At 40.8% G+C, this 16573-nt stretch overlaps 1 protein-coding gene across 7 annotated transcripts in view; it reads right to left on the reverse strand.

Moving 5' to 3' along the window:
- The window catches only part of bur (GMP synthase burgundy), a 213317-nt gene that overhangs the window by 182236 nt on the left and 14508 nt on the right, over nucleotides 1-16573 (reverse strand). For 2 of the 7 annotated variants that reach the window (XM_045742216.2, XM_069339005.1), the window contains exon 2: nucleotides 14546-14750. The exons of 4 other annotated variants lie outside the window; for them this stretch is intronic. In XM_045742216.2, coding sequence (XP_045598172.1) covers nucleotides 14546-14587 — 42 coding nt within the window. In that variant the 5' untranslated portion in view covers nucleotides 14588-14750. Of the gene's footprint in view, nucleotides 1-14541; nucleotides 14751-16573 lie in introns of all 7 variants that reach the window. One more of the 7 variants, XM_045742220.2, reaches the window with a different exon arrangement.

Below are 16573 nucleotides of genomic sequence, written 5' to 3' on the forward strand. Positions count from 1 at the left end.
ACTACACTTTTAGCAACAGCAAATGAGTGATTACCATGTATATATTTGAGGCAAAATGTGTGCTATATGCAGTTTTAAGATTTAGGCTTAAAATATATTTATACATGTATTATTATGAATAAGTATGTGGGTGTCTTTATATCTTTACTTGTATATCCATACATACTTATATTTTCAAAGTTTTACATAATAGACTGTAACTTTGACACACAAATACAACCTGTTAGCATGAAAAGACTAAATAAATAAATTGAGAAACAATGAAAATAAATCAACAAATTTATTCCTATGCGGCACCTCAGCTAAATATATGCCACTTCTCCAGGCCACTACAGCTAAACCACAAGAGCTACACACTTTTTATTTGAATTTTCATGCTTCCTGAAGGCTAATTAACAATGTCAAGAAAAAATAATGTTTTCAGAACAATTTTTTTCTTGAGCGCCCTGGGGATGTTTGCTATTTAACAGTTAGCGGTTTAAGGGTTAATAATTGCTTTTATGTTCAGAAAAAAATGGAAAACGACGAAATTCTTTACAAAAAATTCAAGCGCAATCGTCACTAGGCGGGAGGCACTGGTAACCTGAAGCACGCCTCACCCTTCCCACCAGGAATTACGTGCTTGGTCGACCCATATGTTTAAGTGAGTGAGTAAGCACAAACTCGCCAAGCGAGGCAAAGCTCGTAAACCGAGTCAAATATTTTGAAGAAATTGAGCTCATAAACCGAAAAATTTGCAAAGAGGGGCATAACGTAAACCAGAAAGCCTTTGACACAGTGCCACACCAGAGACTAGTGCAAAAGCTGGAGGGGCAGACAGGAGTGAAAGGGAAGGTACTTCACTGGATAAGGGAGTACCTAAGTAACAGAAGGCAGCGAGTCACTGTGGGGGGTGAGGTATCGGATTGCTGAAACGTCACCAGTGGGGTACCGCAGGGTTCAGTCCTTGGACCCATACTGTTTCTCATACAGTGGAACCTCTATTAACACTTTCGCGCTCTCGGCGCTCAAAAAAAAACAATACCCCAGATGCTTTCGGCACTCCGCGCACCTACGCGGTAAGACCGAAAAAGTGTACACTCTTTTGACTGTCCTGACAATAATTAAAGGCGCACGTATTTAAATTTGGTATCACTGTGTTCGCAATGAAATTGTCTATAAGAGCATACCTATAAAATGCCGCCCAAGCATAAGGAGTATCAACACCAAATAAAAAACTATGCAGATCACTCGCCGAGAGCGCCAAACAGCAACAAAATGTTTCCACTCTCTTAATGGTTGCGAAGCCTACAGTTGTCCTACATCGCTAATTTTGGTATCATTGGAATCTCAATAAAATTCTCTACACGGACATATGCATATGAATGTTTAATATAGGTAATTGCCCACCCGCAAGAGTGTGTGAAGTGGAGAGTAGTTAGCCGCGAGCGCACTGGCGAAAACACGGGGGAAATCATGCTTGGAAAGTTTATACGTTTCCTGACCCTACTTTTCTATGTACGTATTTCTTTTTTATACCAATGTGTTCGCAATAAAATTTTCTATAAGATGAACTGTATAACATTTGTACAATGCATGTGTAAGAGAAGCGCCAAATATAGAACCACGTTGCTCAGTATGCGTTCGCGGCAGAAACGAACGCATTGTTTTCGTTCGTTTGATGTTTGTCATGTTTATACTTGTTGAAACATTTTATAATTTGTATGACAGTGATCGCAGTAAAATTCCCTACACAGACATATACATAACACATACAAATATTTCCCACGTGTTGGATATATCAACGGCTAAAGGGAACCCACTGCCACACGACCCCCACACCCAGAGCCACACGCTCGCCACACCCCCAAACATACTTTGTGTATTTTTTTTTTACTCATAGAAGTTTATGTGATATAATATTCATTCTTGTACCAAAAAATTCGCAAATAAATTCTCTACAAAACAAAAGTATCCCCATCCATTTCGGTTAAAAAATGGAATTTATAGAAATATTTTTTCGATGGACGAGAAAAGTAGGCAGTTATGCGGAATTGTAAGAAAAAACGGCGACGAGTTATCTCTAATCTAAAGCGCGAAAGTGTTAACGAGTTTAATCCGTTCTGGCACCGAGCTCGTTACCTGGAAAACTCGTCTTAAGAAACAAATTTCCCCATTTAAAATAAAGGAAATAAATTTAATCCGTTCCACTCCCAAAAACTTCCATACTTGTATGACTTTTTTTATGTAAATATAATACTGCACATGTAAATATAAATGTTTTGTTGTAGTGTTTTAATATTTACTTTACCTTATGAAGAGTAGTTGCTGGCTTGAGGGAGACGATGGGGAGGTGGGAAGGAGGAGAGGGGTTATGGTGTGGAAGGAGAATCCACCTCTGAGTCAGGCGGACTCTCTCTTCTTGGGAATTTCACCTAAATTTCATTTCAAATGTCACACAAGGATGCGTTAGACCAGCACCAAATAAAAAACTACGTTGATTACACTCGTTGTGTCAACAATATAATGGTCTTACCACGAAGATACAATACAATGCCGTTCTCCCAAATAGGCAATGTGGTTATTAGAGAAAACGGAAATTTCATGGCAAACATGTATACACTCCCCAAGTCGATCAGATAAGAATTGGATTTTATAGAAATATTTGCTCAAATGACGCTTGAGCGCGGTGTTTGTGTGCATTCAAGAGAAAAAAGTGTCACGTTCGACATATACCTGCGAAAGTGATAACACTTTCACAAAGTGTTATCACAAAGTGATAAATAAATTAAACATTTTCACACACCGGGTTGTCACTGCTTTATCAGGGCAGCTTTTCCAAGAATGCGTTCACCTTTTCAAACATTCCAAACACTTCCCTGATCTCAGTGGAAGAGACAGCACACTCCCTTACCTCCTCATTCCCTTTCTAATGGTGTAAATTGTTGATGAGGACCTGCCATACTCCCTTGTGAGATCAGTCACACAGACACCACACTCATGCTTTGCTATAATTTCCTTCTTTAAATCCACAGTAATTGTGTCTTACTTCCTCTAGACAACACTATCTTTAGCAAGCAGCTTCTTTGGAGACATCGTGTGTTACAAATTGTAGTCGCAAAACCACTAAAAACCCAAAGAAAAGCTCAAATAAATCCAGAGGGATGCTTGTCGTGTGCGATACAACAACAACACTGGCGTCGGAGGCGTCCGAGAATTTGCGAGAACCCGGGAGATGCTGGGAAGCACCATGTGGTTTTGCTCGTTAATAGAGGCGAGCTCGTCAATAGAGACAAATTTGCTGCGAGTGGCTTGCTCGTTACTGGAAAAACTCGTTAATAGAGCCACTCGTTAATCGAGGTTCCACTGTATATGTAAATGATCTTCCAGATGGTATAGAATCATTCCTCTCATTGTTTGCTGATGATGCAAAAATTATGAGGACGTTAAGACAGAGGAAGATAGTATGAGACTACAAGATGACCTAGACAGACTGCATGAGTGGTCCAACAAATAGCTACTAAAGTTCAACCCGAGTAAATGTAAGGTAATGAAACTAAGCAGTGGAAACAGGAGGCCAGACACAGGATACAGAATGGGAGATGAAGTCCTTCATGAAATGGACAGAGAAGGATTTAGGAGTTGATATCACACCAACCCTATCTCCTGAAGCCCACATCAAATGAATAACATCTGCGGCGTATGCAAGGCTGGCTAACATCAGAACTGCCTTCAGGAACCTGTGTAAGGTATCATTAAGAACCTTGTATACCACATATGTAAGGCCAATCCTGGAGTATGCGGCCAAAAGTATGGAGCCCGTACCTTGTCAAGCACAAGGCAAAGCTTGAAAAGTTCCGAGATATGCCACTAGGCTAGTCGCAGAACTAAGAGGCATGAGTTACGAAGAAAGGCTGCAAGAAATTCACCTCACGACACTGGAAGACAGAAGAGTAAGGGGAAACATGATCACTACCTACAAAATACTCAAGAGGAATTGACAGGGTAGATAAAGATAAACTGTTTAACACGGGTGGTACGCGAACAAGGGGACACAAGTGGAAACCGAGTACCCAAATGAGCCACAGGGATGTTAGAAACAACTTTTTCAGTGTCAGTAGTTAACAGATGGAATGCATTAGGCAGTGATGTGGTGGAGACTGACTCCATACACAGTTTCAAATGTAGATATGATAGAGCCCAGTAGGCTCAGGAATCTGTACATCAGTTGATTGACAGTTGAGAGGCGGGACCAAAGAGCCAGATCTCAACCCCCGCAAGCACAATTAGGCGAGTACATGGGGCCTAGCAGCTAAATGGAAAGAGCTCGGGGGTCGTAGTCCTAAGGGCCCGGGTTAAATTCCCAGCCGAGGTGGAAACAAATAGGCAGAGTTTCTTTCATCCTGATGTACACACAAGTGTAATCATCTAGTTGTGCTTACGGATAGGATAATAATTACTTTTTTGAAGATGGTTGCAATTCTGGATAAAATTCCAGTGTAGAACAGAGAATTACTTCTAATTGCAAGCACAGAAATTTCAAATGTTTTCAAACAAATTATCCATGACACCCAGGTAGAATCAGTGTAGCCTCGGAGCCATAGCCGAGCACCCGTCTAGGCGCCACGGTCGGTCGTTGTCTTGGTGCCAGGGCAGGGCAAAGAGAAACAAACAAAACAAGGACCACAAAAGCCTGTCGATACTGATACTGAAGAATACATATGAAACTACATACGATACATATGAAACTGAAGAAAGGCAGTTAGAACAGAAAGCAATTCAGGAAATAAAGAAAAATCCAAAATATTTCTTCACATATGCGAAATCAAAAGCAAAAACCACTGCCAGTATTGGACCTATTCATACAAGTGAAGGTTCATACACGGAGGATGACAAAGAAATTAGTGAAATCCTAAAAAACCAGTATGAGGACATGTTTAGCACTCCAATAAACAACATGAAAGTGGAAGATCCAGACAATTTCTTTATGCAGGATATTCAAACCCCTATAAATATAACTGATATCAACACGAGCGCACTAAATTTTGAAAGAGAAATTGAAAACATGCCCATGCACTCGGCCCCAGGTCCAGACTCATGGAATTCAATATTTATAAAGAAATGCAAAGTGCCAGTAGCACAGGCACTCAGTATAGTGTGGAGGAAGAGCTTGGACACGGGGGAGATACCAGATGCACTTAAAGTAGCAGACATAGCGCCTCTACACAAGGGAGGGAGCAAAGCATTGGCAAAAAATTATAGACCAGTTGCACTAACATCGCACATCATAAAAGTATTTGAGAGAGTGATTAGGAGTCGGGTCACAAATTTCATGAATTTCATGGAGACCAATGACCTTCACAACCCAGGCCAACATGGATTTTGAGTGGGAAGATCGTGTCTCTCACAGCTACTTGAGCACTACGACAAAGTCACTGAGGCATTAGAAGAAAAACAGAATGCTGATGTGATATACACGGACTTCGCAAAGGCTTTCGATAAATGTGACCATGGCGTGACAGCACACAAAATGAAGTCAGTGGGAATAACCGGTAAAGTAGGACGCTGGATACTCGGTTTCCTGTCAAGCAGGACTCGGCGAGCAACGGTCAACCATATAAAATCTAGTCCAAGTGCAGTTAAAAGTTCTGTACCTAAGGGTACAGTCCTTGCACCACTACTTTTCCTTATTCTCATATCAGATATAGACAAAAATACAAGTCACAGCTTCGTATCATCCTTTGCAGATGACACAAAAATCAGCATGAAAATTATCTCGGCTGAAGACATTGAAAAACTTCAAGCTGATATTAATAAAGTTTTCGACTGGGCATCAGAAAATAACAATGTTTAACAGTGATAAATTCCAGGTACTCAAGTACGGTAAAAATGAGGACCTTAAACATAATACAGAGTACAAAACTCAAATGTACTCATAACAGGAAAACAGCATGTAAAGGATTTGGGAATAATGATGTCTGACGACCTAACGTTTAAGGAGCATAACCAAGCAAATATTGTGACAGCCAGAAAGATGATAGGATGGATTATGAGAACTTTCAAATCCAGGGACCCCATCACAATGGTTGTACTCTTCAAGTCACTTGTGTTGTCCCGTCTTGAGTACTGCTCAGTACTCACTTCCCCCTTCAGAGCAGGAGAGATTGCTGAAATAGAGGGAATACAGAGAACATATACGGCACGCATAGACGCGATAAAGCCCCTAAATTATTGGGATCGTCTCAAAGCCCTCCAAATGTACTCACTAGAAAGAAGACGAGAGAGATATCAAATAATATACACCTGGAAGATACTGGAAGGCCAAGTACCAAATCTATACAGTAAAATAACAACGTACTGGAGTGAACGATATGGAAGAAAATGCAGAATAGAACCAGTGAAGAGCAGAGCTGCCATAGGCACAATCAGAGAACACTGTATAAACATCAGAGGTCCCCGGTTGTTCAACACCCTCCCAGCAAGCATAAGAAATATTACCAGAACAACCGTGGACATTTTCAAGAGGAAACTAGATTTATTCCTCCAAGGAGTGCCGGACCAACCGGGCTGTGGTGGGTATGTGGCCCTGCGGGCTGCTCCAAGCAACAGCCTAGTGGACCAAACTCTCACAAGTCAAACCTGGCCTTGGGCCGGGCTTGGGTAGTAGAAGAACTCCCAGAACTCCATCAACCAGGTATCAACCAGGTACTATAAATGGGGAACCTGTAAACATAGGATATCAGGAAGAACAAATGGAATACGTAAATACGATCATCTCAGAAAGTGCAGAAACCTGTACCAAAAACTTATTTTTTCACCCAGAACTTTGCAAGAACTTTTTAAATAAGAAAATGTTTCAACACAATGTCCAGCTTTTCATGTAAGAGGTACAGTACTAGGCGAATAAAACCGAAAGACCGCCACGATGAAAACAACCACAACTATTTACCAGGTTGATTTTTTTAGGAATAAAAGAAGACGGCTAAAAAGTCCAGACTCTACCACCAACTCGGTCAAGTGCTAGTGAAGACACAAACACTGTGGCCTCCCTACCAGAGCCTCAGATGAACAAATAGATGTGTAATAGAGCCTCAGATATTAACACCAAGTAAAGCATCCACCACTTCCACAAACACGATGACATTTTTATTCGCCAACATCCAGGGGAATGAAAACACGCAAATCTAACAAAGTTCACTTTATAGCTGGCCTTCTACATGGGGGCAAATGCAGTGTTTGCAGCCCTAATGGAAATCCACACAAAGGACTTATGATGTTGAAATATGGATTTCGGAGCACTGTACAATCTTTTCAGATGTGACAGGAAACACCGGCTACAAGATGGGATCAGCCTGTACATCAGACACACTTATCTACACTGAGCTGCTAAACACCACAAACAATATGGTGGAAGTGCTGATAATCAAAATAAGAGATCTTAAATGTAGTTATTGTCCTTGTATATAAGTCACCGGAGGCAAATCCTCAGCAGTTTAACTCCTGGCAGGCGCTTTCCTTAATAGGCTTCAACACTGCCAGGTGCAAGAGAGAAAAAAATTGTCTTATAAGTGATAAGTGGTCATGCGTGTTCCCTGATCACGGGAAAATAAAAAAAAAAAATCGTAGGCGACATTTTGGCCGCAATAGGGCGAGGAAATCTGGCAAAATTGAGGCAATGAGAGAGTAAGCGTCCCGTGGCGGTCTATTCCACCTGAGCTGACAGGCGCGTGTTGCCCCAAAGATATTATTACCTAATTATTTCAATGTCTTCAATTTTTTTTACCTTTTTTTTTTTCCAGTAATACTATTCAATAGTGTGTAGTGTGATATATTTATATAATAAAATGTGTGAACCAACTGTACAACTAAGCTGGCATGGTGTCCAAACAACATAGTGGCCACCAATACCCCAGCCAGCAGACGATCCTACCTCACTCATCAACATTCCTCATACCTCTATGCAGTATTGTTTGTGCTGTTATTACACTATATACACATGTTATATACAAGTATCTACATGTATACTCATCTGTTACTCATTCATGTTACTCATCATAACTGTACAACTAAGCTGGTATGGTGTCCAAACAACATAGTGGCCACCAAAAACTGCATGACAAATGACACAGCAGTTAGCAGATGACAGCCTCACTCTCTCCCTCACCAAAATGGCTCCTACCAGCATACTCCTTTTACTGTTATTACACACGTTATATATAAGTACAGTATCTGCATGCTTTGTTCACCATAGCGAACACTAAGCTGGTATGGCGAGTCCGGACAATAACAGCTCGCCAAACAGTCAGCAGACAACACTACCGATGCTACCGGCTCCCTCATCTAGACGATGAGAGAGCCGATCGGCCGAGCGGACAACACGCTGGACTTGTGATCCTGTAGTCCCGGGTTCGATCCCGGGCGCCGGCGAGCAACAATGGGCAGAGTTTCTTTCACCCTATGCCCCTGTTACCTAGCAGTAAAATAGGTACCTGGGTGTTAGTCAGCTGTCACGGGCTGCTTCCTGGGGGTGGAGGCCTGGTCGAGGACCGGGCCACGGGGACACTAAAGCCCCGAAATCATCAAGATAACCATCTCAAGATAACCTACCTCCCTCTTTCACCAAGGTTACTCCTCCCACCATACTATGCACATCGATAATTATTACCACAATCCTACTATTATCAGAATCCTGGTCACTAAATCCAGTAAATGAACAATTTTCCACAATGTGAAGGTCATTGGTCTCCATGAAATTGGTTACCCGACTCCTTATCACTCTCTCGAATACTTTTATTATGTGTGACGTTAGTGCAACTGGTCTATAATTCTTTGCCAATGCTGTGTTCCCTCCCTTGTGTAGAGGAGCTATGTCTGCTACTTTAAGTAATCTGGTATCTCTCCCCTATGTCCATGACTAAATCGATACCAGTTACAAATGATACCAATTGTTGTAATCACAAGCTGAACAGTGCTGTGAGCTCATGCTGCATGTGCCAGTCTTGGTTGCTCACTCAGTCCTGAGGCCTTCACACTTAGGAATGTTGCCCATGATTTAAAAAAAAATGGCATCTGTTTACTAGAGCCTTGAGGAAGCTGATGTGAACCACGTGTAGCCACGGGACTTTTTAAATCTTGCGCGGTACTCCCAACCATTCATAGCTGTGGCGTGCGTCCTGCAATAGTTACTCACCCCGGTTATACAGTATATTTATTGCGCCCTTTAAGGATTAAACACCAACTAATGAAAATAGAACATAGAACACGGCTAGATCATCATCCTGCTTGAGGACTTCAACCTACAGCACATGACACGGCACCTGAAATGGAAGACCCTAGCTAACACAGTTATCTCAGAGAATACCGGGAAGTAGTCTAAGTGAGCAGTCACATGCAAATGATCTGCTACGGATGTACAACAGATTTGCCTTAAACCAGCAAATAGCAGAACCAACTAGAATAGAGAACACACTGGACCTTATTTTCACTAATAATGGAACAATCAGGAATTAATCAGGAATTTAGTTGATCAGGAACATAATGATTACAAATACTGTACCTGTTACTCAGATCACAAATTAATTGAAGTTCTCACAAGTATGGGGAGTAGACCTGCACCAGTTCCAAATACCAGAGGAGGAGAATTCAGCAAATTCAATTTCAATAATAAACTGATTAACTGGGAGAAAATAAACCAAGACCTCACAGATATAAGCTGGGAAGAACTAGAAAATGTAAACCTGAACTAGTGCCTGGAAAAAATAGGCTCAGTAGCACTAGAAATATGCTCAAACTACATACCCCTAAGAAAAAAAAAAAAAGAGGAAGATATGCAGATTGGAACGGGAATGGACTTCCCTCTATAGGTGAAGGTCACACCCTATAGGTCACACTATATCTCAAAATGACGAAGGCAAGGTAGAGAAATAGAAATGATTGAACTAAAGCTACAAGAATCATACAAAATCCAGGAGACACAAAGAGAGCAAAAAGCCATCAGTGAAAGAGAGAAATCTAAAATATCTTTTCTCCTATGCAAAATCAAGCTAAAAAAAAACTAAATCTAGTATCGGACACCTGCGAAAGGGAGATGAAACTTTCACAGATGACAACAAAGAAATGAGCGAAATACTGAGGAATCAGTACGACTCTGTTTTCAACAAACCACTGAACACTGAAGATTGATAACCCAAATGAATTTTTTATGGCTGTAATACTAACATCCCGCCAAACACACGACGAAACTACAACATTGGTACGACGTTTGAACAAGTTTTAACACTTAACAGGCGCTGACTGTTAGCTGTCAGGCGCCTAACAGCTGAGTGGACAGCGCTTCGGATTCGTAGACCTGAGGTTCCAGGTTCGATCCCCGGTAAAGGCAGAGATAAATGGGCAAAAATGTTTCTTTCACCCTGATGCCCCTGTTATCTAGCAGTAAATAAGAACCTGGGAGTTGGACAGCTGCTACGGGCTGCTTCCTGGAGTGTGTAACAAAAAGGAGGCCTCGTCGAGGACAGGGCCACGGGATCACCAAGTCCCGAAATCATCAAGATAACCTCAAGATAAGTTGTAACAACCAATATAGCAAGTTGTAACAACATACATCATAAAAACTTTATAACAAGATGTAACAAGCGGAAAATAGGGACAGTTATGTTGTGTTTGCAGGGATCAAAATCATATATCAGACGTCACCCTATCCCCACTGGATTTTGAAGAAGCCATAGACAGTATGCCTATGCACTCTGCACCAAGCTCTGATTCTTGGAACTCTATATTCATCAATAACTGTACAAAACCAATATTGCAGGTCCTTCACATTCTTTGGAGATAGAGCCTAGATACTGGCATTATCCCTGACATATTAAAAAACAGCAGAGAAGGCACCACTCCATAAAGGAGGAAATAAGGCAGAGGCAAAAAGTTACAAACCGATAGCACTAACATCACACATCATAAAAATCTTTAAAAGTGCTAAGTAGTAAGATAACAAAATACATGGAATCACAGCATCTCCATAATCCTGGTTAACATGGTTTCAGAACAGGGCGCTCTTGCCTATCACAGTTGCTGAACCACTATGACATGGCCTTAGATGCCATGGAAGACAAACAAAATGCTGATGTAATTTACACAGATTTTGCAGAAGCCTTCGACAAATGTCACCATGGTGTTATTGCACACAACATGCGCTCAAAAGGAATTACTGAAAAAATAGGCAGAAGGATCCTGACTGACAAAACCCAATGTGTAATACTGTAGTCAACAAAAAATCTGGACCATCAACCGTGAAAAGCTCAGTCCCCCAGGGTACTGTGCTTGCTCCAGTACTTTTCCTCATCCTCATATCAAAACATAGACAAGGAGTCAATCTATAGTACTGTATCATCCTTTGCAGATGACACTAGGATTTTTATGAAAGTAGACAACATAGAGGACACAGCAAATTTCCAATCATATGTAAATCAGGTCTTTCTATGGGCTACAGAAAATAATATGGTATTTAATGAAGATAAGTTCCAAATCCTGCGCTACGAAAATAATAAAATATAAAAACATAAACTACATACAAAGCGCAGTTAAATCATAACACACGAACAAAAAGGCAATGTAAAGGATTTGGGTGTACTCATCTCGGAAGACCTTACCTTTAAATAACAATAAAATAGCCTTCACAATTGCAAGAAAAATAACAGGTTCAATAACAAGAACCTTTCAAACTAGAGATGATATACCAATGATGATACTTTTCAAGATGCTAGTGCTCTCTCCAGAGTGGAACACAGTTGCACAGTGACAGCCCCTTTCAAAGCTGGAGAAATTGCTGACCTGGAGAGTGTTCAGAGATCCTTTACTGCTAAAATCCACTCAATAAAATATCTAAACTATTGTGACTGACTAAAATGCCTAAATCTGTATTCTGTTGAGTGCAGGCGGGTGTACAGTTACGGTGCATACAACATGTAGATACTTATACTGTATATAATGTGTGTATATAGTATAACAACACCCCAAACAGTATTGTTGGGGGAAGAAATTTTAGTACGCCTGACCTTGAATGAGTGAGGGAGGCAGCCGCCAGTTGACTATGTGCATAGCAATGTCTCTTTGTGCCTGAACTAACTATATCAGCTTAGTTGTACAGTTGTGGTGAACAAAACATGTAGATATTTAAATATAATGTATGTATATAGTGTAAAAACTGCAAAACTATTTGTTTATTGTTTTATGAAAGTAATAATTGAAGCACTAATATGAACACCATACTTTTGAGTATAGCGATGATTCACACATTTTATTATATAAATCTATCACACTACACTAAATCTATATAAACCTATCGGGCGCCTGACAGCTGGGTGGACAGAGCTTCAGATTCATAGTCGAGGTTCCAGGTTTAATCCCCGATGGAGGCGGAGACAAATGAGCAAAATGTTCCTTTCACCCTGATGCCCCTTTTACCTAGCAGTAAATAGGAACCTGGAAGTTAGACAGCTGCTACAGGCTGCTTCCTGGGGTGGAGGCCTGGTCGAGGACCGGGCCGCGGGGACACTAAAAAGCCCCGAAATCATCTCAAGATAACCTCAAGATGTAATTAGCACGACCGGGGGAGCCGGTCGGCTGAGCGGACAGCACACTGGACTTGTGATCCTGTGGTCCCGGGTTTGATCCCGGGCGCCGGCGAGAAACAATGGGCAGTTTCTTTCAACCTATGCCCCTGTTACCTAGCAGTAAAATAGGTACCTGGGTGTTAGTCAGCTGTCACGGGCTGCTTCCTGGGGGTGGAGGCCTGGTCAAAGACCGGGCCGCGGTGACACTAACAAAAAGCCCTGAAATCATCTCAAGATAACCTCAAGAAGATGTAACTTGTTCTAACAGCTGTGCTGTTAGCTCATGCTGCAAGCACCTGCCTTGGTTGCTCACTAAGAACCGAGGCCTTCACACCCAGGAATGGCGTCGTAAGATTTTTTTTAATGTGGCGTCTTTACTGGAGGCCTGAGAAAGCTGATGCGAGCCCCATGTACCCACGGGATTTTTAAATCTCATGTTGTATGTTAAATAATCCCTAGATGACTGCAAAGGTTGGTCAGATATGTGGCAGTCATCCCTGTATGACTTGCACAGTAGAAGGGTTTAAGAAATTTTCCTTCATAAATCTTTAGCAAATCCTCTATCACTAACCTGCCAAGAAAACCACCTTTTGTTATTTCTTATACTGTATATTGAAACCTATAGAAATTTCCATCTATTGTTGTGCTGTCCTTCCCTATGGCAGCAGCCATCTTTGTTGTTGATACTGTTGATCAAAATTTTTCACTCACTTTTGCATATGTATTTACTTATTTTGTAAATTCCCTACACCTTTATGTTGCCAGGGAATCCACCCATCAAACTGTTGCCTGGGCAGCCCGCCCTCCTAAGGTTTCCCTACGTCAAGAAAATGGTCAAATTAAAGTATCATCCCACCGAACACTTGACGAAACTACGACGCTGCTACAATGTTCGAACAAGGTTTAACACCTTCTAACAATTGTAATGACCAATATAGCAAGTTGTAACAACATTCTAATACATCATTAAAATGTTATAACATGCAACGATTTTATTACAAATTGTAACAAGGGAATCATAGGGACCGTGACATTGAGTGTTTACAGGGATCTCCTAACCTACCAGAAAACCCAAAACAGAAAACAGGACAGTACATCACTTTCGCGAGCCGCTTCCATTTAAAATTAAAATAGTAAGACAATTTTTGGACTTGTGTAATGCATACGATTGAAATGCGACATTCTTTGTAAGACAGGTTACCCAGGGACACCACCCATACTCTGGTAATTGTTTTTTTTCCTGGAGTTCCTGGATGTACTATGTAAGTGTAGCTCGCATTAATTTCAAAAGACTCGAGTGTTTATTTACATTGTTTGGGAAATTCATTTAGCAGTCACAAGGCTTCAGTCTCTGAACCAAGCAGTGGTTTGTATTGGTTCACTGATTTTCTGGATGCTTTTCCAGTGATTTTCTGGATGCTTTTCCAGTGGGGTGGCAGAGTGCCACCTGTTCTCTGTGAGGGTGCCAGGTCCCCTGTAGGCCAAACACAACTCTACAGCTAATGTGACCTAGTAGTAGGGAGCCATCTCAGCGAGATGGCATCAGGAAGCTATTAGGGGCTTCCCCAGAAAAGCATGAAAAATTTTAAGAGTACAGTACTGTAAATATAATAAATGGGCAAAGGAAGATTGGACACTACAAGCTTCAGTTCTATCCTACAAACCACAAACAGAAATTGGTACTCACAAGCAAAAATGTAGTCACACACACACACACACGAACACTACATAATCTCATAACAATCCTTACCTACAGCTGCATTAATAACAGTTCATAAAAAGCTTGAGGAACCTTCCAAAGGAACCAAATATTATTTAGCTATACCCAGTTAGTAGTCAGCAAAAATGGGTGAATTATTCATTGTGAATGCAATATAGTAGTATTAAAAACAATGCAAGAGTCTAATAGGATTTCTTAAACTACCTAAAACAAGTTTGCAAACATCTTTACCTACACAGAGAGTTTTGAAGCCCTTGCAGAGTCTTCTCTTTCCCATTCCCAAATGAAAGTGGGCAACATCAAACGTGGACCAACGACTGTAGCATGTAGATATCTTGGCTACAAGAACTTGTCTACTTCAATGTATAAACATTCATGTGCTCTCAATGACAACACTGCTGGCAGGACAGTATAGCTCCTCACGACTCCCCACTAACTGTCTTCATAAACAATAATAGTTTGCCATCAGTTCCTAAGCTTCCTTAAATCTTTTTTTGATGGGTACACTCCCTAAACTTCCTTAGCTAAGTCACTCTTCTGAAAGCCCAGAATAGTGTATACAGTATACATGCCCTATTTTAAAAATTAAAGAAATTGAATTATTGCCTACTCAGCATAAACCAATAACATTCCTGCACCAACTCTTCAGGAAGGCAGGCAAAGTATTGTTTGACCAATATGAATCAGGTATGAGTCTTCATTAACACCAATGTAAAGAAGGAAAACTAATTAAAAAACATATCTATTCAATAAATTGCTTTCATATTAGCTTACATTAGTTACATAAATTATATAAACTTTTAAGTCTACATACTGTAATACAGTAACTTGTTTAGTTAAACAATTGTCTAAAATTATTAATTAGAAAAGAAGTTGTAGATTTTAGAAAATGTTTTAAATGTGCAAGTGACATCTTGGGGCAAGTGTTGCCATGGCTCCAGGGACCCCAAAACAAGAACTGCTCTCACCTCCACTCATATCTGCCTACTCCTATAATACGTACAGTATGTAAGCCATTACAGTCTACAAGTTCCCCCAAAAATAAATGTTCCTCTTCATCGAGCTATGTTATCCATGTCTTATAATTTTCCTTTATTCTTTTCTGCTGGGTTTCCAGATCATCTCGCCTCTGACGCAGACAAGACAATGAGAATGAACCCTTTACAAATGTCTGAGGACTCCTCAATATTTACAAATAACTACCTGGTAGAATGTAAATGAACAGCTAGAGAAATTCTACAGAAGCTTGCTAATTCAGACCTGCAGAAAACCCAGGTAAGGTAACCCAGGTAACTTCAGGTAGCCCAAAACTGAGTAATAATGTACAGTACTGTACAGTATAGCCAAAATAGAGTCCGAGCTCATGATTAATTAATTAATAGACAGAAATCCAAATTACTGAGTGTTGCAGTTCAGTTACTGAACATGTGGTGGCTTTTGTTCATCACAAATTACATTCAAAATGCATTAAAACAAACTAATATAATACAGCATGTATTACTATAAGAAATAATAATTGGTTAAAAAAAAAAAATTACACACACACACACACCTCATCACTGAAACAAGGATTATCAAGAAACTTACATCATTATATGGAGGACCTATGGCAATTCCACGACCAAGAGATGGCTTCCTGAACCTTGCAGGAATTAACCTCACTGAGGACCAAGTCACTCTCCTAAATCTGGGCATAAACTGTCACGTTATGTCCAGACCAAGTGAGATGGCCCGGAAAGTAGAGTTGGAAATTCTGTTGGACAACATATTCGACCTCGAGACACAAAAGAAGGTCACTACCAAAGATACCTTACAAGCAGAACTTATTGCAGAAGGAGGAAAGAATCGAGGCAATTACAGAAGCACCATACTGTCCCCCGAGCTCAAAGCGGCAGCTAAAAGCCTTCGTGAGAACAAGGAGATAATTGTCAGGAGAGGTGACAAGTCGCCAATATATGTCATTCTTAAAAAAGACGAATATCTGGCGAAAATGAACATCATACTCTCTGACCAAACTAAGTTCCAAAGGGTAACGAAGGACACTACAGCCGAATTAAGAGCAAAGGTCAACAAACTGATCAAAACTGTGAACGCCAAGAAATCCGAACTCCACCTGCCAAAGATCATTGGGGAATATAAACCTGGATATGCGTATGGAAATGTCAAGACACACAAGCCTGGAAACCCACTTCGGCCAATCATTAGCCAGATACCCACACCCACGTACAGACTGGCGAGGCGACTCAACGGCCTGCTGACTCCT

The sequence above is a fragment of the Procambarus clarkii genome, chromosome 40, assembly GCF_040958095.1.
Source record: "Procambarus clarkii isolate CNS0578487 chromosome 40, FALCON_Pclarkii_2.0, whole genome shotgun sequence".
Taxonomy (NCBI): Eukaryota; Metazoa; Arthropoda; class Malacostraca; order Decapoda; family Cambaridae; genus Procambarus; species Procambarus clarkii.